Genomic DNA, 26,137 nt, shown 5'->3' with positions numbered 1-26,137 from the left:
CACAGTTCATTCTTCTTCTTCTTCTTCACCTATCGCTGCTATTGGAACAAAACCTGTTTTTTGCTATTTTTGTTAGTTCCGACGTAATTTGTAAATGCCCTTCATATTTTGTGTAACTTTCAAAAAGAAATGGCCCAGAATGACTTCCATTGATAGATTTACATTAAAAGTGAAGTGTGTTTTCTTGTAGCATTATATAAAAGGAGGATGTTTACAAAAGCAAGATTAATTAGTTTAGGCAGAAAACATGAGCCTATAGTCAAACCTGTTCAATAGGAGATCATACGGACAGTCATATTAGACCATCCTCAAACTTGGGTTGAAGTTATCTGGCTATTTAAGAACACCTGCTTTGTAGAACACTCCCTGCTGTTTTGAGAGAAGATGGCTGTATAGTGACACGCAATTACCTTTGCTACCATTGCACACAAGGGAAAAACCACCCACACCTGAGGAGGTAACTTGGTGACTAGCACAAACTTGAACAACTGCAGGTGTGTATGCTTCATTTAACTTTCACATGCTTTTTACTGAATACAGCAGTAATGAAAATGGGAAAAAATGGCCAACAGGTGTGTAGCCTATAAAGGTATTTACAGTGCTGTGAGAAAGATTTCTATTTTTGCCAATTTGTCACATTTAAATGTTTCAGATTATCCAACTAATTACACTATGTAACACAAGTTTTGTTCCCAGCTTTTTAATGTTATATTCCAATTGCTTATGTCTAAAACAAATTAAAAATTGCTTACATTCATCATAAACTTCGCTTTTGTGACCACGGCAATGAAAATTATGAATTTTTATTATAGAAACAGACGATTTAGCATCTTCTCATTTATACAGTCAGACTAAGAACACTATAGGCATTGCAAATTTACACAGATTACCAAAAACTGTTCAGAAGTGTGTGGTTTTCCGAGATTTACGACTATACTGCAAATCAGATTCACGAATCAATCCCCAAATATAGTCGCCCATCATGTTCTCGTTATATTGTCCTTGGTAACGGCATTCAAAGTTCATAATGTCAGTAATCAGTGATCAGTCGGTTCACGCCAAATTCTTGGGACAGCAACATGCATGGCTCTCTTCTCTCCCCTGTACCAACCTATAAGAAAACAAACTAAAATTTGGATTGAGAATTTGATTTAGGCCTATTTCACACTAATGACTAGTGGTATGTGCGATATTAACACAGTTTGAAATCTGTTATATATCAAACAATAAAATATATCTGTATATATTTGATATATTTAACTACAACATGTGAAAAGGTGTTAATTAAAGCTCTTTTAAACTTTAACTGATTTAAAAAGTTTGCAAAATAAAAATTTTAATCTGCTATTTAAGAGAGTATCATTTATCCGCTTACCTTCAAGAGTTTTCTTGCAGTGCTCACATGTGAAATGAGGAGCCCATGGTTTGCCTTGGTCACCAACAGGCATGCCGAAGTATGCTTTGTAGGCCTCACACATCTTAGCAGATGCTTCCACAGAGTACTTTTTCACTCTTGTCTTTATAAAATGGCCACATACATAGCAAAATGCGTCTGCTGGATGTATGCAACCTCTTGATGCCATCTAAATTGACTAAGTTGCTGTGTACTGTAAGGAAAAAGGATGTCTCTCCAAACTCGATAAAATGGTCAATCTTTATTCCATGCAGTATCAAAGTACAAGAGTGTACTGAGGATTCAGCAGAGCGAGACTGATCACCCGGTAGCAGAGTAACACACAATATATACATTTGAAAGCAGTGGTCCTTCCTAAGCTCCTCCTGTAATGGGTGTGGGGTGAAGTGTGAATACTGTCGTTATCAGAATCTGAATAGAGAATGAATTCACACCTGTCTGTCTAGGTCAATTCCCCTTTGTCTGTGATGGCTGTTGCCCACTTACTATGCAATCCCAATCAATTAGATCATGTCTGTCCGTCTCTCAGGAAGGGCTATAGTGGCCCTATATAACTGTAGATATACAGCTACCTACAATTCTGTACAGTCCCAGAAAGTTCTAGATAATTCTGGACAGTTCTAGAAACTTCTTGATAGTTCTCACAATTCCAGAAGCTTCTTAAGTATCTGGAAATATGGCGAATATCCTTAAAAATAGATAAATTTCAAAATATCATTGTGCTGACCACAAAAGCAAAGTTTACAGGGAATAATAACTTTTTTTTCTATTCATTTAGGGTACAAACAATCAGGAAAACACATTTAACAACTGGGAACAAAATTTTTTTTGAAAATTGTTACATGGTATTATAATACAAGATAACAAAAGTAAACAAAATGTAGCTTTTAAATGATTTAAAAGATTTATTCAATATCACCCATATGCCAAAGTAATTGTCCCCCTAAACCTAATAACTGGTTGTGCCATCCTTGGCAATAGCGACTGCAATCAAATTTGTTCAATAACTTGCGATGAGTCTTAAATCACTGTGGAGGAATTTTTTCCCACTCTTCTTTGCAGAATTGTTTTAGTTTAGCAACATTTGGAGAGTTTTAGAGCATAATCTGCTTGTTTAAGGTCTTGGCACATCTCAATGGGACTCAAGTCAGGATTCAGCCACTCCAAAACCTTAATTTTGGTTCTTTTGAGGCATTCAGAAATGTACTTCCTTGTGTCCTGTTTCAAAACCCAACTGTGCTTGAGATTTAGGTCATGAATTGACAGGTGGACATTCTTCCTTCATAATTTTGTGGTAGAGCATAGTCCATGGTCCCATCAATTATAACAAGTCATCCAGCTCTTGCAGAAGCAAAGCATCCCAAGACCATCACACTGTTTGACTGGTAGTATGATGTTCTTATGGCAGAATATGGTGTTAGCTTTAGACCAGATGTAAGCAGGACCCATCTTCCAAAAAAGTTTCAACTTTAAATCAATATACTAAAAGGTGGAGTCATCTAGATGTTTTTTGGCCATTGTCTTATTGGGAACTTATGTACATTGACCTTAGCTGAGGCATGTGAGGCCTGCAGCTTATTTAGATATTTGGGGTTATTTGTGACCTCCTGGATGGAGTCGTTGATGCACGTTTGGTAAAATTTTGGTAGGCCGGCCACTTCTGGAAAGGTTCACCACTGTTCCAAGTTTAATCCAGTTGTGGATAATGGCTCTCACTGTGGTTCACTGGAGTCCCAGAGTCTTAGCAATGGCTTTGTAACCCTTTTCAGACTGGAAGATTTCAGTGACTATTTTGTGTCTGTATTGTAATTTCTTTAGAACATGACATCATCTGTGGCTTTTTGGCCAGACAGGTTCTATTTAAGTGATGTTTAGATTTATCAGGTCTGTCAGGAATCATGCCTGGGTTTGGCCAATGCAATTGAATCCAACAGGCAATCGAATTTGGTTAAAAGCAATTGCTTTCTCACATAGGTCCAGGTAGGATTGAGCAGCATTTTCCCTTCAATAAATAATATTATTTACAAACAGCATTTTGCGTTTACATGGGTTATCTTAGTCTAACATTAAAACTAGTTTGATGATCTGAAACATTCAAGTGTGACAAATAAGAATATAAAAAACTGGGAGGGGCAAATACTTTTTCACAGCACAGTACACCACTAGCAGTACATATCACATGAATACACTGATATTTTGTGTATTAGCAAAATGACCTCCTTTCATTATTGCTGTTACCATTACCGTTTGGTTTAATGGCAACCACTACATGTCCACATATTTTTAGACACTTGCTCATCCAATGTTTCAAGAGTAGTTTTCCCCCCTTTGCTGCTGTAACAGCCCCTACTCTTCTTAGAAGGCTTTTCTGTAGATGTTAGAACATTACTGTGAGGATCTGATTGCATTCAGCCACAAGAGCATCAGAATGGTCGGGTTCTGATGTTGGATGGTTATTTCTGGATCACAAACTCCACTCCAAGTTCCATCGTTACCAGAGAACGCGGTACCACTGCTCTACAGCCCCAATGCTGGGGTCCTTTATACCCCTCTAAATGACTCTTGCTCTAGGAGTCATTTACGTGGGTTACAGCTCAGGTGCAGCCGCTCCAGAGCGTCCCATTCTGTTGGCCAGTACTGTTTAACGAGACATAGTTCTGGTGTGTAGTGCAGTGGTTTTGAGGAGAGGGGCATCAGAGTAAGCGCCATCACGTGGTATCCTGTAGCTCGTAGATACACTTCCGCTATTCAGCTTCGATGCTCTGCCTCTTTAGTAACTTACAGAGCAACCCAGACACATCAAGAAACAAGATATTATCTTTTCTGCACAGTAGAACAGCGTGTGTTGTCGTGTATCTAACGCGATGCAGCATCTCAGAAGGTTGCTAGATGCGTATTTCGTGTTGCAGTCCGTGTTTGTGTTGTCGCGGTGTTTCTCTGAACCGGAGCCGGGGCCTAGTGCTGCGTCCCCGGCGAGCGGAGACCGCTTTAAGATCGAGGGAAGAGCCATCGTTCCTGGCTTTAAACCACAAGAGTGGGTGTCTTCAGCTCGGGTGCTTGTAGAGGGAGGAGAGTATGTCGGGTTCTTAAGGTAAGCTTCCATTAAACTGGTGGTCAGTAGATAGCCAGAAATAATACGCGCTGTGTTCCCACACCAGCAGCTAGTAACGTTGATGTTAGCCGGCTAACTGTTAGCTAGTTAGCTAGTTAGCTGTTCAATGACACCCGTTGAGATGTGTGAAAAGCAGGGAGTTAAATGGTCCTCTGAAATATTAACGTTAACTTTAAGTTGGCTACTTGGTCCCAGCTGACGTAACACGCCGGTTTGGCCTGAAGCATGGTCATTCTAAATATACACCATTGACCACTTCATTAGGTAACGTTACCCCTCATTGCACCGTCCGTTTCGTCACTCCATTTACTAAATGAATGTGCTTTGTAGTCCATTTGTTTTTCTGCATATTTTGTTAGCCCCCTTTTACCCTGTTCATCAATGGTCAGGACCAGCACAGAGCAGGTATTGTTTGTGTGGTTGGTCGTTCTCAGCACTGCAGTGATACTGCTGAGCTGAGAATAGTCCACAACCAAAATATCCAGCGTCCTGTGACCACTGATGAAGGACTAGAGGATGACCAACCAAAACTGTTCAGAAAAAGACGACTTCTTGTCTCTGACTTTACATCTACAAGTTGGACCAACAAAGTAGGCGTGTCTAGTAAAATGGACAGTGAGTGGACACAGTGTTAAGAAACTCCCAGCACTGCTGCTGTCTGTGATCCAGTCATACCAACACACCAACACTGCATCAGTGTCACTGCAGTGCTGAGAATGATCCACCACCCAGATGGTCCTGTGGTGTCCTGACCATTGAAGAATAAGGTGAAAAATGGACTAACAAAGTGTGCAGAGAAACAGATGGACTACAGTCTGTAATTGTAGATATTTAGAGTGGACCTGTGTGATAAGTAGAGCTGATGAAATGGAAAATGAATGTAGATACATGTAGAGTTGCCACTACAGCCTAATGAAATTTGTGGACTCTCAGTGACTCGATTTTTAACCAAATTATTGGACAGATAGTGCTCACAATGTAGTCTGAGGTAGATGATAGCTCAGCTGCACAATCTGATCTTCTCAGTTTTCGCATTGCAGTGCTGCCGTGTGCCTAAATATGTCACCCGTGTTGAATATAGTCTGAACTAAGCAAACTTTTATTTGTTTGATTGGATAAAAAGAAGTGTAAACATCATAGAAATACTAATATGTGAAAATGCCCCCTGGACGGACAAACAACCAGAAACCAGGACAGTATCCAGGGCAGTTTTGCATGGGTGGCAACCCTAAAAAAACTAATTTAGATCAGACGTCCTTCTATAACAAATCACATGGCTGTGATTAGCCACCAGTATAAACAGCAAAGAACATACAACAGACCAAAATATGTGATTACAAGCCCTATTACATTTATTAGATATGTTTGAAGGCAGGAGTGTCCAGTCTTACCCATAAAGTGCCAGTGTGGCTGCAGGTATTCCCTCAAAACAAGCTGGAGCACACCTGAATCACCTTGTCTAAAATTGGTTTCACTCTTCAAAGTGGTGATCAGGTGTTCTCTTGCTTTGTTGGAATGAAAACCTGCAACCACACCAACCCTTTGTGGATAAGATTGGACAGCCTCCTTCTAAGGTAGTTCATTCAACACATAACTTAAAGACAAATTTTCCCAGACAAGTATTAAGCCTGGTCCTGGACTGCACAGGATTTGAAATCTTGAGTAGCCATTGTTATGCAAATATTGTTCATGATTAGGCCATGTTTGGGAAGCCAGCCCTAAAAGGCCAACCAAAAGAGCCCATCCTTCAGCCTTTCCCTCCTTTCCACAGAACCGACGGAAGCTTTGCCGTGTATGACATACCATCTGGTTCCTATGTCATTGAAATTGTATCACCATCCTTCAGATTTGAGCCTACTCGTGTGGACATCACCTCTAAAGGCAAAATGAGGTAAGCAAGATGTTAAATTGACGCGTCAATCTAGGTGAAGTATTCAATTCTATTCTGATTCTGTTTTTGTTTGGCTCGTGGACAGTCGAGCTGTGCTCAGAGTGTTTTATTTCATGACAGATCCCGCTTGGTGAACTACATTAAAACCTCAGAGGTTATCCGACAGCCGTACCCTCTACAGATGAGATCCAGTGGACCACACACATACTTCATGAAGCGAGAGACATGGGGCTGGACCGATTTCCTTATGAATCCGATGGTAAAGTTGTTTGCTTAGTTTGCAAGTCAGTGGTACACTATCAGAAAAAAACTACCCTTCAGGGCTATAAACCCTGTAACTTTTATGCTAGACTTTTGGAATCATACTTGTGCTACGTTATGCGGCCTTCAAGTGGTCTTGGTTTCATCAGCAAAACAGGTTTCCCACCAAAAAGAACCACATAAATATTCTTTGAAGTGGGCTTTTTCAGTGCAACTTGAATGAACCAAGTTGTGAAATCAACACTTTTCCATTATAGCAGAGGAAATGAGTGAACAGTTTATCTGTTCTCTGAAGTTTATTACAGTAATCAAATAGAACTGTACAGATATAAAAGAAAATAGGGTAAATTTAAAGTAGACCTGGATTTTATTTCTGCTTCATTTGTGGTCAGCAATGCAAGTAAAATGGGGCAAAAGCAATATATGCCAACTAGCTAACCTTTCATCTCATCTGTGGTTTGCATAACTCTCACATAACCCACATGAATGCACATGTCAAATGACTGAGTTTTCTGTGGGACTATGAACTTAATTTTACTTGAGAGCTGCATTGCTGTTTTTTTTGTTGTTGTTGTTGTTGTTTTTTTTGTGTGTGTGTGTGTGTGTGTGTGTGTGTTCCACACACCTGTCTTGACTCCAGGCTTTTAGACAAAATGTTTTTCTATTTAAAAGAGTTAAGAAAATGTAGGGTTTGTAGTCCTGTGCGGTTTAATAGTAATGAGGTATAGTGCAATATTTTAAATTGATGCAGGTACTTATAAATGATGACAGTGTTTAAAAATGATAAAATTTAAAAATTGCACCATGGAGCAAATTACTGTTCTGTATCTAAAAGGCTAAATAAACACATTTTAGCGATTTTTATTTTAAAGGAGTTTACCGATTGGGGTGTAGAAGCTCAATGAGCTAATAGAAAAATCTGAGCTATAAAAAGCTCAGAAAAACTAAGCTTCACAGTCATGAAGCTGCACACATCTCAGAACATTTTCAATTTCAGCCTTCACCTTAACACAAGTTGTTTGAATCAGATATCCTATAAACGGGTGTCATTTAGCATCAGTTAGCTGGAACAGAGCCTGTGCTGTGTTGCGTGTTTGGCCTGCTAATTAAGCTCTCAATAGCTTAGCCAAAACTCTACAGTCCACAACACCACAGAATAGGTTCAATTTGGGCTTTCTGTCACTCGACTTTTGCTTTCTCAGACATTAATTTGTATCATCTATGCTTAGATAGAAAGATGGTTTGACAAAACTATCAGTGCAGTACCCTTTTTCTGACAGTTTACAGACTGCAATGAACAGCCTACTGTACATGTAGATCTGAAGTATCAGCTGTATTTTTATGTTTAAATTGTTAGAGGAAACAATGAACACACAAAATGATCGGGAAATATTTTCAAAACAGCAGTCAGCTGTATGTGATATCAGTGGATAAAATGTCTCAGGTGCTACTGAAGGTGACCTATTGAATGCTGTGCTAGACAAAGTCTCACTGATCTTGTGTCTTTTATTTTGCTAAAAACTTGTTTTTCTTCACTCTATACACAGGTCATGATGATGGTCCTGCCATTACTCATCATCGTTCTGCTCCCAAAGGTGGTCAACACCAATGATCCTGAAATGAGAAAGGTACATAAGAATAGAGCTTTTCTGTTCAGTCTGGGGAGAGGAGTCTGTAACAGATGAACCACAGATATAGTGATGCAGCTTAAAAAGACTAGTGGTGTGGAACTTAAAAAGTTCTATGAGTCATAAGCAATATGTTTATTTAAGGAGCATCTTAACAAAACATGTTAAGATTGCATTTTGAACTTTATGAATAGGTACCAGCCGTACCTGTGCTTTCATCACTGAGCAGAACAGTATAGACATTTTTCCTGTTTTGTGCTGCACCACATCTAAGTACAAGGATTGGTATGCTGTTTTTAGCAGTAGTGAATTGTACCATATCAGTTTAATGCCGCTTCACCTTTCTTAGTTAACTTGATTGAATAGACCTTCACTCTCCTTGATGCTAACCTGAAATCAAAGTTGACTGTTTTTACCTCGTTAGTTCATGTTCCTGGTCATGTTAGTCAGATCTTAGCATAAGATTAATCACATCATTCAAAAATCACACAATTTTTGTTTTCCCAAAATCTTGGATTGAAGTTTTGTCCACCTCAAAACATTTGAGTTTTGATTACATCATTGTACACCAAAGAGTGGGGAAAATAAAATTGACCAATAGTAGTATGATTCACCTCATCCTTCCTGGCTAAACGTTAAGTGAAGCACTCCCCTAGCTCAAAGACCCTCCCTGAGACTGCATTTCACTTGGAAGTATGTCACAGGATGGTAGAAAAATGCACTGTGATTTACGATTCACATATGATTCATTTCAAGCAGAAAACTAGCATAGCTATGTGCTGTGCCAATATTATGAAGTAATTGCTTGGCAAATACACAAACATTTGGTAATTTCTTAAGCAGCTAAGTTCCTTTGTTTCTTATAATAGTCAGGGTGCTGGAATTTATGGAAGATGTATTATTTCTGTAATGACAAGCAACGATCCACAAAACCGATTTGGTACCTGAAAATTCTCTTGTTTCTTTTTAACCACAAAACTACAGGAAATGGAACAGTCCATGAACATGCTGAACCCCAACCCAGAATTGCCAGATGTTTCTGAATTTATGACCAAACTCTTCTCCAAGGGATCCAGCAAGCCAGGTGGAGGCAGCAAAGGCAGTAGGAATGCTGCTTTAAAGAGGAGGTAGTGCTATGAACTGAAGGTTTTTTTTTTCTGTTTTCCTGTTTTGTGATCTGTGTTTTATTTTTCATCTACAATCTCTTAAGATCATAACCTAGGCTAACTTTGTGGGGTAACCAGCTTGATTTGTCAGGGCTATGTTTAATGTTTGTATTGTCCAGTTCATGTCTTTTTTTTTTTTTCTTTTTTTTTTTAATTAAATGATATTCCAACCACATGTAACAGTTAATATATTTGTGTGTTGCACCTCCTGGAATGCATAGTTGATAGGAAAATATCATTTAAAACAATTTTAAGAGGCACCATTAAAAGTACAGCTGAATTCATTCTATTATGGGTCGTTGGACCAAGATTTATATTTCTCGATGTCCTTAAGACGGTAATGTATGCTTTTATTGCTGCTGCAGCTGAGATTCCTAAAACAGATCCTCTTTAGGGTTGAGGCCGATGCAGTTTCGGTCCCATCGGAGCTGGAGCTCAGGGTAAAGTTGGTTGAAATGTGTAATGGTTTGTGGACCTTCAGAGTTTCAGTTCCATTCTACAGTTCAGCCTATTGTGATTGTCAAGTTGACCCCAACCCAGTTTTCATAACTACTTGAAGCAGAGCTTTTACTTTGAAATATTCCTTAATATTCTGTTGAATTTGTACATGACTGTGAATGGAGATGATAAATGCATAAAAATTTTAGCTAAGAAATATAAACATATTTAAACCGAATGGTAATAAATTGTGATGGACATTTTCTGTGTCGTGTTTATTTTTCTGAGTTGGTGCTGGTGTAGTTCTCCACTGTGCTAAATGAGGACTATGTACATAAAGGTATGTGGAAAAATACTGCCATTGCACATGTGCACGGTCTCTTGTGATTAAGCCTAGTCCTGGAATACTGGATAGCTGTGAGGATCTGATTGCATTCAGCCACAAGAGTATTAATGAGGTACAGTACTGATATTGGATGATTAGTTCTCGGTAATAACCACCGCTCCAACCCATCCCAAAAGTTTTGAACGGAGCTCTGTCTCTCTAGAGAATGCCATTCCACTGCTTGATCACCCAGTGCTAGGGGGCTTTATTACCTCTCTGACTGACGCATGGTGTTGGGCAAGGTACCTATAGGCTCATAGGTAGCTGCTCCAGAGCAATGGGTTCACCTTAAAGTACCTGAATTCACTAAGTGGAGGAGGTGTATGGAGGCAAACACCTATTTGGACATGGTGTATGTGTATAAAGCAGCTGGAACAGCAATTTTATGGCTGTCAGTTGTAGTTAGTTTTCACTGAAAAATATTTTTTCTGATGATGTGGCTGTTTCAGAATGAACATTTTATTGAAATAGGGTAAGACTGCTGCTACTGTTCATGTGCAAAAATGAATGAACAGATAATTGAATTATATTTGTTATGGGTAAACACTGATTTGTATATTAATTCTCCACTTATTTGTTCTACATGCAAGAATCAGTCATTAAAGAAGCATGTTGAAACTTTAATAGCTTAAATATCTATTAGCAAATACTTAAAACCTTTGTTCTAACAATATATATTCCACATATCAAATAAAAATTCACATTATAAACCAGTGTTACAAAGAGAAATAACTTGCATTAGTATTTTTGTCACCTAACATCCAAGACAGCCTGTAACATCAACTTTAGAGGTGCTTTTGCAACATGCTGGAATAAAGTGTGTACTATTAGTTGTTGACTCGAAATCCTAAATTATGGCATAGCAAGCCAAACAGAAAAACTGGACATTTACAGCTTGTGCTCATGCACAGTAGTTGCTCTAACATTGACATATGTTGTGTATCTTGAAATAGTGGTTTATTTAGACGAACAGTGTTTTAAGAAGTTGCTTAACTGAGTTTAAATTAAGGATGAAGGCACAATCTAGAAAGGACAATACATAAACCTACAGTACTGTGCAAACGCCAGAAACCACCCATTTGCTAATTTCATATCCAGTCATAACAGCTGTTCAGTAAGTTCATTCATTTTTCAGTTTCAGATAAAACACATTTAACAGCAAATTACACAAAGCATTCAAAAAAGTGTACATTCCTTTCAGTGTTAAAGGAGAATTTAATTTCAAATTTTAATTTCATAATTAAATGGTTAAGATGTAAACAAAGTCAATCAGAGAGGTTTGGTGTGAAATGATCCTATCTAGAGAAACTAACTCAGAATTGTCCACAGTTGTGGTGATAGGAACCAGCTGTCTAAAGAGAGACTGTTTTATGTCTTACTACTACCGTCCAGTTACAACTGTAAGATGTGCTCATGTAAACATTAGCTTGCAAGCCCTTACAGTTCTCCAACAGAGCAACAGAAATCTTGTATGTTCAAGCAAAGTACATAACATTTACACAATAACTTGGTCTGACTACACAGAGTACAGCAACACGCATGTTTTAAAAGCTACAACATCTACATAGTTGGCCCTTAACTTCAGTGTCTCTGCCTACTAGGTCAACTTGCTTGTCATTGCTGGATTTTGACCACACCAGTGCAGTTTTTCCTCCCCACGATTCTTCTTCCACTTGCAGAGGAGTAACATCCGGAAGGTCTTTTGAAAGGTTTTGTTGCATAAGGCATAGCACATCGGATTGATTGTGCTGTTGACGTAGCAGAGCCAGTAGCCCAGGTGCCAGAGGGACACAGGGATGCAGTTGGAGCAGAAGGTGGAAATGAGCACCATGATGTTATATGGAGTCCAAGTAAGGATGAAGGCCAGAAGGATTGCGCTTAGGGTCTGAGCTGCCTTTTTCTCCTTGATAAGAACCATTCTTTTGCGCTTAGTGATCTGGTTCTTCAAATTGGGATCCATAGGCTTGGTGGAAGTGGAGGTAGAAGAAAGAGCCAACTGTTCTGATGAAGAACAAGAATGTGATGTTTTCCTTTCATCCTCAGCACTGGCTTTATGCGGGCTCATGTTCTTTATGACTGGCTTGAACTTGTATGAGATGCATTTCTTGTGGTTCTTTTGGGAGCAGTACTTAATGGAATTAGTGAAATAGTGACTTTCCTCATAACAGGCCAGCAGCTCGTTTGGCTCTGGTTCCTGGTTTTTGTATGATCCCTGTGACGTTGCTTCAGAAACCGGCCTCTCATCATCCTCAGAGGATGTGTAACTGTTGAGAGTGTTGGCCTGCTCTGCCTTTGCCCAAATATCCTCAGATTGTGCCGTAGTCTTGGTTACATTGCTCTGGGTGGATGAAGACCATGAGGCCTGTGTGGTTCGTCCATCTGTGTTGAAGCCAAAGCAAGATCTTTGCTTTTGTGCTTTGGAGTTTTCATGTCTGTCCACAGATGTGAGCCCTTGCAGCTCAGCTAAGTCTTTTGTGCGCTTCTCTGTCTCCTTGTAGATCCTCCAGTATAAAATGGTCATGATAGATACAGGAATGTAAAAGGCTGCTATCGCCGTACCAAACGTAATAACAGGTTCTGAGAAGAACTGAATCTGGCACTGGTCAGGTGGAACTGTCCTCTTACCAACAAAGTACTGCCAACATAGAATTGGAGGGGCCCATAAGATGAAGGAGACTAGCCATGCCAAGCCTATCATAATGCCTGCACGTTTTGGTGTCCGCTTAGCCCTGTAGGTTAGTGGCCTTGTGATGGAGAAATATCTATCAAAGCTGATCACCAGCAAATTCATCACTGACGCATTACTTGCCACATAGTCCAGAGCTAGCCACAGATCACATGCTAAGTTTCCCAGAGACCAATATCCCATCAGAATATAAGAAGTATAAAGGTTCATGGAGAACACTCCAATAATGAGGTCTGCGAAAGCCAAACTGAGTAAGTAATAGTTGTTGACTGTCTTCAGTTGGCTGTTAACCTTAAAAGAGAGCATTACTAGAATGTTCCCCACTATTGTGATCAGGCTTACAACTGCTGACACAGTAGCAATAGTAATAACCTCCCAAAGATCATGTGGATCGCTCTGGACAACTGATGTATTTCCATTTGCAGTAGAATTTTGAAGTTTGTCGACATCCATCCTCTCAGGGAAGGCCTATTGAGAGCAAACATCTGATGAGCAGACCTTTCTATACTTCAGGATGAGCTGCTAGTGGATAGCCTGAAATTAGAAAATGAAAAAAAAGTTTGTTATTAATACTTTTGTTATTAATACTGTTCAAGGTATTATCTTAAGTGTGAGACCTTAAGCTTATCTTAGATGCAGTCAAACACCAACACTTTATTATCTGTATATAGTAGTGTTTTTCTACTCCACTGCGCCTGCACTACAGATTTTCATGTTTTCCTGCTTTAACACACTAATTCAGCTCCAGAAGGACTTGCTCATTAGCTAATGGTGTGATTCCTGTTAAGGGAAAACATAAAATTGCCATTCAGGTAGACAGTATCACTGGAGTATGAAACACTGCAGTATGCGGAAATGAAGTAGCCAGTACAGCTGATGTTCGATCATGTCTTGTTCTGTATACAGTCTCCACCAAAAGTATTGGAACAGCAAGGCCAGTTTGTTATCATTTGCTATACACTAAAGATATATGGGTTTAAGATTAAAAGATGAATATAAGATGATAGATCAGAATTCAGCTTTTATGTCCTAATGTTTACATCTAGATTCAAATTAGAACATGAAACCTTTGGTAGCTGATCACCACCCAGTTTTTTGTGTGGGCAAAGAATAAGAACAATTTACAGTTACAAAATAAATTAAAGTAAATATCAGTTTATGTTTGGTTGCACATGCCATTCTGGAATAACTGCACCAAGCTGTTCTTCTTTTGTGATACTTTTCCAACCTTCCAGGTTTCAGGTTGGTGATTGACTTGGACAGTCTAATTCCTTCCACTTTTTTTCCATGATGAAGTCCTTTGTTGTGTTTGGCAGTGTTTTTGGGCCTCCTGATTAGATTGGGTGCATTTCTCTGTAAACTGGCAGACAGAATGTTCCTTTAGATTTCTGAATTTATTCTGCTGCTACTATCATGAGTTACATCATCAATAAAGATTAGTGAGCCTGTTCCAGAGGCAGCAATGCAAGCCAAAGCTAAGACACTAGCTCCAGCGAGCCTGACTAATAAATTTGTATGTTTTAGATCATGTGCAGCTCCTTTTTTTCTTCACGCACTGGCATTTCTGTCAATTCATTAGAGGTTCATTTTGGTCTGATCAGTCCATAAAACTCAGTTCCAAAACTTTTGTGCTCATCTTTGTATTTCTGCTCTCTAAGTCTTTTTCGAATGGTGGACTGTGATACCTTCACCCTGTGCCCTGTGGATGTTGTCAGTAATGTCACAACCTGTTTTAGGATTTTTCTTCATAGCACTCACAATATTTAGGTCACCAACTGCTGTTGTCTTCCTTGGCTGACTTGTTAGATGTCTGCTTGTATGTACACTAGTGGTTTCTTTATTTTGACATTCATGACATTCCCAATTGTTGTACTGGCTAGACCCAATGCTTGTGCACTGGCTATTAGCGATTTTCCCTTTTTTCTCAGCTTCAAAATGACACATTTCTCTCATAGACTGCTCTATGGTCTTAATGGTGTTTTTTTATCCCTTTTTAACAGCAAATGCAGTCTTCACAGGTTAAACCCAGGGCTCAAATCAAGAGCAGACACTAGGAGCCATTAATTGTTTAAACAGTCAATCTAAAAGGGCAACAAGAAACACTGTTCAGCCACAAGTTTCAATATATTTCAATAAATAAAAGTTCAAATTCTGATCTGTCGTCTCATTAGAATTTCTGTTGTAAATTGTTTAAGCTGTAGGTTTCTCTTTTCTTTTTTTTTATCAAAACATCCAGCCAAATTTATATCATTGTACTATAAAACTGCCCATTGCTATGCTAATGTGACTTTGTGTGCAAACTACACCACCAAACAAAGAAAACTTATATTAATTAAAAACGGAAGAAAAAAGTTTCATTTTTAATACTGAGATAGGTTTAAATGTAGACTTTTTTTTACACAGATATATTTTTGGCTCCATGATTTTCTCTTTTAAATGAGTTAGATTTTCACACTGAATAATTTAAAGTATCATTTCTCTGTAGTGTTTCTATCCTGGTTGTATTTTCAAATGTTTTAAAAAGGAACAGGTTGATGGATTACGTTTATTCAGTTATGTGTACTCAAGAGAAAAAAAATAGATTTGCACTTTTCTGACTATTTTCAAATGATAACGTTTCTACTCAGGTATATCTGCGAGTAATTTACTGTTTTATTCAGTTACATTTCAGTCATTTAGCTCTGGACAGGTTTAGCTCACACTGCTGACTTTGGAGCGTTTGAATTTTATTTTAGACTGAGAGCATCTGAAAAAAAAGAGAAAATAAAATGCTTTAGTTTCTATACAGCTCTAAAAAGCTCTTGTATTTGTGTAGGTAGTGGCTACTTTCCTTTTTTACCGCTCATTATTTCAGCTTTGAGATGTAAAAGAGCGCTACTTTAAATTAAACTAATTAAACACACTACTCTTTAGGCGGAACTCTTCTCAAGAGTTTGGCTGGGGGGGATTGTTTTTCGTGCGACAGTAGTTGTGGTGTTGCACTCTAACCGCGCCGCGCCATCAGTTATGGAGGGCAGAGGCGGCAGAACCCGTGGCGGGCAGTGGAGGAGAGGCGGCGGAGGAGGCGCGCAGGACACCGTGGCCTCTGGAGAGCGGAGAGGCCGCGGAAGAGGTGGTCATCACCGTGGAAGAGGGAGAAGGGACCATTACCGTGGAAGAGGGCGAGGCGGCGGAGGTGGCGGCGCTGGCGGCGGTGCAGACTTCTTTAGCAGGGTGAGGAGTGACTGAGAGTGAGGGAGAGTGAGGGATGGCAGTTTTCTGTCACAGTTCTTCTTCATTATCCATAATAGGTTGACTAATGGCCGCTCTCCCCTTTACTGCTGAAGTTATTTGGCAAGGCTGTCTGCAGGTCCATAGTGTAACTGCTACACAGTTTAAGGTGGAGCGCGAAATTAGAAACAGAAGTCGAATTTAAGGCTCGTGTCTGGATTAAAAACGCTAACAGTGCTGTCCTGCTAGCAAAATGGAGATGTTCACAGATGTGTGGAGTAAACTGACCCTTTACTCAATATACGTGTTATTATGTTAGTGAAATAATGACTACCTCTCAAAAAAGCTTAAGTAGGGGGTCTAAAAACCTCTGACGCACAGAGCTCTCTATAGGGAGCTGCAGTATATCCAGAAGCAGTTCTTCTCTTTCAGATGCACTCTAGTCTAAAATATAATAACCAGTCTCAAATAGATGCTGTCGCCAACATAACAATAGAATTAAACTCAAAAGAGGAGGTGGTAAGTAAATGTTAGCAATTAAAATGTAAATTAAAACCAAAGGAGATTCCTTTCCTCACAAATATGTTTAAGAAGAAGTAAAGATATTATGATCTGCAAATACTCAGGAAAGTACAAACCCATCAACATGTTAGTTTAGCATATGTAACTGAGTAAATGTAGGTAGTTACTACCAGCTTCTGGTCTTTGTTCTCATCCTGGTTTCATATCAGTCTTCACTTGAACGCTCTCACTGTCCCCTAGTCGACTATATGTACTAGCCTCTGTGCTACCCGGCTGTGCGTGCTACCAGATGGTACAAAACTTTCTGTGTATCTATCTGTTTGTCTATCTATCTGTCTGTTTATCTGTCTATCTATCTATGTATGTACTGTACAAATGTACTGTATTTCAACATTAGTAGTGTAATGTACATGTATAGTTATTTATTAATAGCTAGAAGTTAAATTTGATTTGCGCTATTCTGCACTGTTTTGTGCCTTTTCCAATCTATGTTGTGGCATTTTGACATTATAATATGTGACAAAGTAGAAAAGGGCCTTAGTAGCACTGATAATGTGCTATTAGCATGGTTATTGTCATACAGAGCTGATCTAAGTAGCCATAACAAAAACATAAACAATTACAATTAGTGTGACTGACTTGTGCAATGTTATCTTATTTTTGAAGGGTCAAGATGAGCAGGATAATAAAGAAAACCTTGAAGAAGAGATGCCAGACATTTACTCCAGGAGAAAGCTGGAGTCTAACTGGGACCGTTATGAGGAATCGGAGAAGGAAGAAGTAAATGATGGTATTCCAGTTCAGAGAGGAACGGACTACCATGTTCTCCTCAGTTCAGCTGGTAAGAGCTGTTGTTTCCACCTGCTCATCACTTTAAAATGAGTCTCCTGCTGCGTGGCAGCTTCCGAGATGGCGCAGTCAGACCATCGACCAAAACAGAGGGCTAATTTCGGATTGTTTTTGCCATCCTCTCAGTTTGGGCCCTGCTGTGTGCTGCCAGTCTGAGAGTGTTTTTATTTTTGTAACACAGTTTGATCTGATGTCGAAGACTGTTCTAATGGGACTGCACAGGTTTGTCTAGGGTGAGGGGTAATGACATGTCATTACAAGTTCTTCCATTGTCTTTTTTACTCTCCATGATGTCCACAGAAATGTACAATAATAAATGATAACACAGTGGGTGAGTTTTAGTAAGTGAGAAACTTTTTATGATCTTAGGATCTTTGGCATGCTTTGAAATCCATCTGTTTTACATTTGCTTAGTAAATGTTAAACATTTGTAACAACAGAATCAGTGTCACTGGGATTCAGTTGACAAGTCAAGAGACTGTTGTGATGCATATAGAATGGTATCAAATCTGTCTGTAGTGAGTTCTTGCCTCAATGAGTAGACAGAAAACGTAATGGCTCAACTCCATCAAAGTCACATATAGGCCGAACTCATGGAGAACAGAATTCAGCCTTTTAACTCTCTGGGTGAGTCATTTTTTGTTTATTGCTCTGCCAGTTTGCAAATCCTGTTAGGCACACACATATGCAATAATATAAAATGAGAAATTTATTAATGCAGGTTTTTGTTATGAATTTTTGCACAGATTTATATGGCTATGCTGGTCAGAACTAGTCTGATTCCAGCTCTGGTTAACTCAGAATAGCTGGAAACAGAATTAAGCAATTCCAGGCAAGTGTATCACTTGGGCCTGAAACATTGAAATCAGACTTAAAGCATCCATGTCCTACATTTTCCCCCAGCAGGGCCAATTATAACTTTAGTGTATTTTTATTTTATATAACAGTCATAGGTCATTTGTACACAACCATTTTCCAACATCTCTTTATTCCACAGAATAAAGCAGGCTGTTTTTGATGGTGTGATTTTAAGACTGATCTGTATAAATGGACTCTATTCTAATTGGCTGCCTTGTACTGGGCTTCCTCCAGAAAGCAGTCCATACTCAAACACTGTAAAGTATGAATGAACTGAGGTAAACTATTAGGCTGAATGGGTGGATATATGTTAATGAATAGGTTTTTGTGACATTGAAGAAATAAAACAGGCTGTTTTTGCAGCTTGTTTTCTATAGGTTGTCTGCTTTGGCTGGGGATTAAACCGTATATTTTCAAACCTTTGCAGTGTTTATTTACTATATCAAACGCCATTATTTAAAATTCTACTAAAGTTTTCCACTAAATGGATTCTTTAAGGTGTGGTTAGAAAAAGAGATTGTGTTTTCAGTATATGGCTTTAAGACTAGATGTACTGTAAGCAAATGTGCAAACTAGGAAATGTTAGCACTGTGATCTTACAGTAATAACCTGAGCTGCCATACAATAAACACTGTCATTGTCTGCATAAAGATTCAGTTTTTGCTGGAATATTTTGACTGCATTCACCTGATTTTTTTTAATGTTATACTTTAGCTTGTTTACTTGTCGTTGTGAGAGGCTCCTACTTAAACCAACAGCGCATCTAGGTTAACTGACCCTACTTTACATCTGCTGTCTCCGTCACCTGCTGCCAGCTAATTTACCACTTCTGTTGAAATAATAATATCTCATATTTGGTGACTAATGTTTGGTCACTCACCAACGTCAAGCCGGCTGCACAACTGTTTTTGTGTGTTAGTCATATTCTGCATGATTTCATTCAGTTTACACAGAGCAGTGCAATGAAAATATACTCATTATAAACATGTATTAATTCATTATGTTGTTTACAAATAATATTCTAGAGCCTTGTCTACAAAGATGAACTGTTTTCTGGAAGTCTGTTTTTTCCTTCTAATAAAGAATACATATTCCACTTAGAACATACTAGGGGTTAAGATTTGCTTCCTGTATTTCCTCACATTAATATTAAATATTAGATTCATTTTTGACAAGGACAGTCTTTGGCTGAACTCTCTAACTTAGCTACTGAATAAAGTCAGTGAACAGGATTGCAGATTAATATATCAAAACAAAACTACAGCTGATCCTTACTAGGACACTGCTTAGTTATCATCTATTTTAATCATCTGGTATCCTATTTTACTGCAACACAAGTTTCCATTGCGTTGCTCTCTTGAGAGAGTTTTTTTTCCTTTGCTTAATTTGCCTCTCATTTCCCTAATCTGCTTCCCTGACAAGCATATTGATATTCATGAGGTCTATTTGTGTCATCTATTTTTAAGGTGATGGCTTTTCTAGGCAGCAGAGCGCTGCGATGTTGCACTCCCTCTGGCGGCTCTCTGGCAAAGCTTACCTGGCTAACTGCCATTTTGTTTTGGCCAGGTCAGGATTGGTTCACAAGCTTCTGTACTCGGAGCCCTGAATATGCACAACTAAACACATTCTAAATGCAGGTTCAAACTCATGTTGTTTGACTTTCTCATAACGCTACTGTATTAAAGCTATATTTTCCAATTCAGTGCAGATTTATCTGCTAATTGCACAAGAAATTATTGAATTATTGTCTGTAGATACCAATGCAAGAATTGAAAGTTTTTTGACGACATAATGGTAGAAAGCTGTTTAAACTGACCACATGTTGATAGAAGCTGTTGTTGAGGATTTTATTCCCACCAACAGCAGCGTGATTATTTTTCTCCATTGTTTGGCTCTGTTTGTTTATCCCACACCAACAATTAATCATCTCCTGAAGCATGAAACCACAACGCTCCCTAGTGCAGTCTGCTTAATTGAATGTAGGCGTAATGTGTTGCCGTTATCTGGGTAACTGAGCTACCTCTGAAATCTGGAATAGTACATATCATGAACTCTCTATCAATTTCCAGCAAAACAGTGTGTTTTTATAGTGTTATAAAGAGGTTTTTTCCATGTAGTTTCAGTGCTCACCTGTTTGCCAAAGAGACTGATTTGTCATAATTAAGGGTCAGGAATGTGAGTGCACTATATCTACAAAATATCATATTGTGATCATTCTGCTACCATATGAAATTAACACACAGGTGAACAAAAAACTATATATGTGACATAAAAATCATATAAGAATAGTATGGTGATGTTAGATGTGCTGTATTTAAAATAAAACTAAAATGTAAATAAAGCGTAGTACTTTAATGTAAAACAAAATAAAATAACTAATAATTAAAAAAGGATAAAATATATGCTTTTTATTGGAGGGGTTCAGTTGATTGAGTGGAGTTTCAGTGAGAAATTTTTAGTGCTGGTCAAGGTGTCCAAGATTAAGTTTACAAATTAACAGCATACAAGTTTCTCAACATGTTAGCATGCGGTTAGAATTTATCTCTCCTATCCACATGCAGAACAGCAGAGGGACACATCTGCAAAAGATTTGATCCTAAAATTTTGCGTGGACTTTGGGTGAATATTTTTGCTGGACATTGTGTCCTGCAGGAATTTAATTTAGTGGTTGTGTAATCACTTTTTGCAGTCATTTTAATAAATACAATTTTTACTGGTAAAAATTTGGTATTTACCAGCTAACAGTGGAGTGATAGGTGCTTATTCTGTTAATGCACACATGCCCAGGTGGCTGTATGATATTTTTTTTTTTTTTTTTTTTTTTCTGAGGTCACTTATAAATTCTAGAGGATGTGATTTTTGGTGCTTATTTTGATATACGACAGCGAAACAGCCATTGAAAAAGTTTGGTTTGACAAATTGTTCAATAAGATGACCTGTGTAGTTTATAATCAGAGCTCTGTAGAATCAAGACAGTTTTAAGACAAAATATTGAAAATCAAGAAACACATAAATGTAAAACATATGTTATGCAGCAGGAGCAAAAATATTTCAAGGTAAAATGGCAGAATGTGCAGACATCTGTCTAGATCTCATGATGATGTCTGGAATCTTATGAGGAACCTGTTGAGGGCTGAATGAATGCAGTTCAGTTTTCCATGTGCACATTGGACTGGAGTAATCCTTTTACTGAGACCCGATAAACCTCTTTAGTGTGGATATTTTAAAGCATAGATTGGTGTGGCTTGAGGACACTGACCATAATGTACAATGAATAGGAGTTCCTATCAGGAAAGACAGACTGAGTATGTTTCCAATCTGTCTGTGTGAGGGCAATGACCGGACCTTATTCTTGTGGTGGTCTTATGTGCCATTTGCACGTTACATATTGTGCATTACCTCGGCTGTTCTTGAGGACAAAAGGGCTGACTCTCAGTGGAGAGCACATCTCTTTGGCCCTAAGGTCATGCAGCCTTCATGGAGCCTCGCATACAAGGGCCCTCTGCCCAAACCCTTGGGAGAACTCCAGTGGAGGATCCTACACTGTATAACGCTGATGCATTTGTATCAAACTTAACTGCTGTTTTGCCAAATTGTATTTTCCGCTGTAAACTTGACACAGTTTTTTAAATGTTTTGCCTGATTGTCCAACACTAAGCCCTCTTTCTGAGCTCCTGGCCTGAGCTCTGTGAGGGTTGGGGGTTTGTGTTTACTCATATTCTGTTTATTTTGGGGTATATGTACACACAGGCTCAGAGTTCCCTCCCTTCAATATGTAGACCCTTTATTTATCTTAAACTAAATATTTATCTTAAATTTAAAAGACCCTCAAACAAATTGACAAGTAGTTCCCAATAGAAGACAGCTTAAGATCAAGGAAAACAAACATTATTCACTACTGCCCTCTACATGTCATATGTACATTAGCTACTGTTATAGCCAGATGTTGTAGCTTTAGTCAGAAGTGAGAACTTTTGTTGTTTTCATAAGACCCATGATTTTGTTTTTCCTACATGCATTTGCTTCAACCCAACTAATGAAAACACATCCAGTTCTGTTTGTTGTGCCATAAGCACAGGAATGAAATATAACTCTGGAAAATAACTGCAATCTGTTTAAATAATTGTGATCAGTAGATTATGTAGTAATTACGGTAGGCCTACTGGGAGCTGGTAGGCATTAACCTCCGCATCAGTTTTCCTTTTCAAAGGTGATGGAGTCAGGACTTATGGAAGCTGACCTGTTAAAGCTTCATTGTTGACAGGATTATTTTCCTCCAGATTTTATTTCTCTTATCATTTTATGTTTAGAACTGTGCTGCACATGACATTTGTTGACTGCCTGGCTTTTCTCTCTGAAATGGTGAATTCATCAGATGGAGCCTTGATGTTCTTTTACACCCAGAACATTTGGGCCGTTTAGCAGGAAATGCTGCTCTCTGATTCCATCAGCTGGACCTTAATTAAATGGTGTCACCTCACAGAGTGATTCATGCTGTAAATCGCTCCCTTTAAGACTCTCGGAGTGGAATTTAAGGCAATCGGACCTTCTGTCACTTGTATGATCAGCGTTTGAATTAGCGATGGAAAATTTCAGTCTCTCAGTTTACAAGTTTACATTTCAGTAGCGTTATCTAAGCCGTGCATCTGTAATTGTGTCCTTGTTGCTAGGGGTAGTTTGCGCAGGACAATGGCCTGCTTAATGGCTGAGGCTATTTAGTGCCTCTGAACAGACCTGACACCCACACAGCTTTGAAAACAGAATGTGGCTTAACTGACAGAAACATTGATTATACTCTCTCAGAATTTGGAAACCGTTAGTTTTATTTGTACAGTGTTCTTGTAGGATTGCTGGACTTTACCTTGGATGGATTTAGATGAGTAATTAGTATGTATTACCTAATTATAAATTGTTCCTTTAAATATCACGGTTCTCATTTGAAAAGAATAAGAAATTGTTGTATTCTTAAACTTATAATGGCTGTTAAAACCTTATTTAAGGTCACTGATAAAGCCTAGGGTTTGGTAGTTTCCTTGATGTAGAAATCTATCTGTACACAAAAAATTAAAAAAATTGATGTTGATTGTGTATTTTTGTACAAGACGATTAAATTATGATGTTTTGTCAATTATTTTGTTAATTTGTTGCATGTACTACTCACTTTGTGCTGTAGTACATAGTGCTAAAAATTTAGAGAAATACCCATCTATCTTTATTTTTATATATATATATATATATATATATATATATATATATATATATATAAAATAAAATTCTAATTTTAACATAGCTGACCTCCAAGTGTCAGCTATTAAAGACTGCTTGTATTAATTAGACCTTAACGCATATTGAATTGACCATTTAGAATGCCTAATTTGCATTTTGCGCATCAAAGAAGAACATAACCTAAATAAACTATAAAAATATTTGTTCCTTCAAATAAGGTAATGCTATTTATTTTTTACATACGTTTATTTTTACAGAATCTTTCTCAGAAGGTCTTGTGAAATTCTCAAGTGCCCATTCTTGTCTAGCCTCTAGAAAGTACTCAATACAGTACTTAGGAACGTATGCAATACTCACTGTCGTCACTGTCCAGTCATCACCCCTGTCAGCCAGCCTATCCATCTCAGCAGTGGAAAGCACACTCCTAACTGTGTTCTTCATTAAAATGTTCAACTGGCAAAGTCCACCAAAATCCAGTCAAACATCCTTATCGTACTTCATAGGTTTAATCCTCACTTCAAAGATGCTTCTCCTAAACCAGAACTTTGGGCATGATGCTCTTCAGGTTGATGATAAAGATGATGTTCTCTTAGCAGACACCGATGTTCCTTGGCAGTAGGAGATGCTGCTGCTGTGCATTCGTGTGTGTGTATGTGTGTGTGTGTGTGTATGTATGTGTATGTGTGGCTGCACTGCCATACACAGATGTAGCGGTGGGTGGCAGGGAGTCGGTCATTCCCACAGGGGCTGGGCTGTTCGTCATGATTTGGGACAGTGAACACGCAGTTGCTGAACTGAGATGGAAAAGGAGGAGACGAGAGAGAAAAAAAGACTGAAGAGGAGAACTGGAAGGTGGCGAGGCATGTCAGTGTTTATGCTGAAATGACACTTTTTCTTTTCTAACCAACATTATAACCTTGAGCTGCCTCATATCAAAGCTGTTTTCCCTTAATTTAAAAATGGACTATATTCCGTTTATAAATTTATTTCATAAGCACTTAATTTAATTTTGTTTGTTTGTTTTGTTTTGTTTTTTGTTTCGGTTTAACTTTGTCCCAAAAAAAGGTTGCAAAATTGCAGTTCAAATGTATGCAAAATTAGACTGTTTGTATGTTCATACACCCAGCGGAGTGGCTCCCACTAGTATCTGTTCCTGGGTGTTTTTGTTTTAACTTTAGGCTCTAAGTGGCTGCTGTTGTATCCATGTTGCCTACTTCACTTCAATTTACATTGTTACACTATAAGCATCATAATGTATATTATGATATTTCAGGCAGGACTGAGGCTGAATTTGGGTAAAATATGTGACTTTTTGACATAATGTGACACCAATTTAAATTGCAGTTGTTTCTGTAAACTGAGGTCCAGGCGTGTTATTTTGGCCAAGAAGACCAAAATAGTTTACCTGATTGCCTGTTAGTTGTGGCTGTAATGTACACAGAACCCACTTACACCACTTACTTGAGAACTCCATGCTCAATATTATTACGTTCATTTCTTCACTTAAAATTTAGGACAGTGTTGTTGATAATATATGCTATAATAAAAATTGCAGCCCCATTTTGATACAGAAACATTTTTGCTCTAGGCTACATTTGTTAATAAATCATTTTTTTTTAACTCAAGCGATATGTAAATATTATCACAAGTTTGCGTGTGTGTGTGTGTGTATAAAAGATAAATAAGGAACACATGAACTACTATTCTATATTCGATACAGACTGTTATCTGTTTGGCATGCATAAACAGTTTTGGTAGATTTTTAACCTTACACAAACAGATGAATCTTTCTTTTGTGTAATTGTCATCTTCAGCGGGATGACGACCGACAAAACAACCAAAAAGTACAACTTATTTAGATATTAACACTATGAGTCTAAAAGGAAGTGTAGCTGTTAAGAACACCTTACTGAGAAAAGCAGATAAAGAGTTAGAGATAAAGCCTAGATTATAGATAAATAGTTGACAGTTTGCCAATCAAACAAAGAAGATGATGCTGTTTTCAGAACAATGGACTTACCACCCCCACAACATCTCTGAATGCATATGGGGTTACTTGTACCATGAGAAACAGAAAATGCTTATGTTAATATATATGCTAATATATGTTTTCTGGTTTTTTTTCTTGGCACTGTAAAATGAATAGCTTAATGACTGCTTTGATTTGTGTTGTTATCGCTTGACATGTGGAGATGCATTTAGAAATGAAGTAATATGAATTTTGAGCAGCCCATTTAGGTCAGTTAAAGATGAAACAGTGCTGAAAATGTTTTCAAGATAAAAAAAAAACCACATTGAAAGCTGAGATCCTCTTTCTCGTTTCCTTTGTGTGCAATAGGGACAATTTTTTTCAGTAGTGTAGTCCTTTTTCTGCTGCTCATCATCGTAATTAGCTGCATCATTGACCATCAAAGGAAAAAACCTGGAGCAAATCAATGAGGAGAAATTAAGATTACAGGCGCACACAGTTAATGGATAATGAAACTATATG

General features: G+C 38.2%; 3 protein-coding genes across 5 annotated transcripts in view; 2 read left to right on the top strand and 1 right to left on the bottom strand.

Annotated features, from left to right (window-relative positions):
• Nucleotides 1–4,128: 4,128 nt before the first annotated feature.
• On the top strand, nucleotides 4,129–10,173 carry emc7 (ER membrane protein complex subunit 7). The gene is made up of 5 exons (XM_017725784.2): nucleotides 4,129–4,505; nucleotides 6,298–6,417; nucleotides 6,538–6,676; nucleotides 8,226–8,306; nucleotides 9,291–10,173. The coding sequence occupies exons 1-5, from the start codon at nucleotides 4,279–4,281 to the stop codon at nucleotides 9,435–9,437; spliced, it is 714 nt and encodes a 237-aa protein (XP_017581273.1). The 5' UTR covers nucleotides 4,129–4,278; the 3' UTR covers nucleotides 9,438–10,173.
• Nucleotides 10,174–10,962: 789 nt separating this feature from the next.
• chrm5b (cholinergic receptor, muscarinic 5b) lies at nucleotides 10,963–24,328 on the bottom strand. Its single transcript, XM_017682143.2, has 2 exons — nucleotides 24,004–24,328; nucleotides 10,963–13,515 (listed from the first exon to the last, which is right to left on the bottom strand). The coding sequence occupies exon 2, from the start codon at nucleotides 13,432–13,434 to the stop codon at nucleotides 11,893–11,895; it is 1,542 nt and encodes a 513-aa protein (XP_017537632.1). The 5' UTR covers nucleotides 13,435–13,515; nucleotides 24,004–24,328; the 3' UTR covers nucleotides 10,963–11,892.
• Nucleotides 15,936–26,137, top strand: part of aven (apoptosis, caspase activation inhibitor) — a 36,428-nt gene continuing 26,226 nt past the window's right edge. For all 3 annotated transcript variants that reach the window (XM_037537724.1, XM_017682171.2, XM_017682166.2), the window contains exons 1-2: nucleotides 15,936–16,194; nucleotides 17,380–17,554. In XM_037537724.1, coding sequence (XP_037393621.1) covers nucleotides 15,988–16,194; nucleotides 17,380–17,554 — 382 coding nt within the window. In that variant the 5' untranslated portion in view covers nucleotides 15,936–15,987. The remainder of the gene's footprint in view (nucleotides 16,195–17,379; nucleotides 17,555–26,137) is intronic.

Source organism: Pygocentrus nattereri, chromosome 4 (genome assembly GCF_015220715.1).
Source record: "Pygocentrus nattereri isolate fPygNat1 chromosome 4, fPygNat1.pri, whole genome shotgun sequence".
Taxonomy (NCBI): Eukaryota; Metazoa; Chordata; class Actinopteri; order Characiformes; family Serrasalmidae; genus Pygocentrus; species Pygocentrus nattereri.
This window is presented reverse-complemented; position numbering and strand designations above follow the sequence as displayed.

Coding starts and splice junctions, on each gene's coding strand:
- emc7 (XM_017725784.2), top strand. CDS start 4,279: ATGCAGCATCTCAGAAGGTTGCTAGATGCGTATTTCGTGTTGCAGTCC. Junction 4,506..6,297: donor GAGTATGTCGGGTTCTTAAG/GTAAGCTTCCAT, acceptor TCCTTTCCACAG/AACCGACGGAAGCTTTGCCG. Junction 6,418..6,537: donor ACCTCTAAAGGCAAAATGAG/GTAAGCAAGATG, acceptor ATTTCATGACAG/ATCCCGCTTGGTGAACTACA.
- chrm5b (XM_017682143.2), bottom strand. CDS start 13,434: ATGGATGTCGACAAACTTCAAAATTCTACTGCAAATGGAAATACATCA.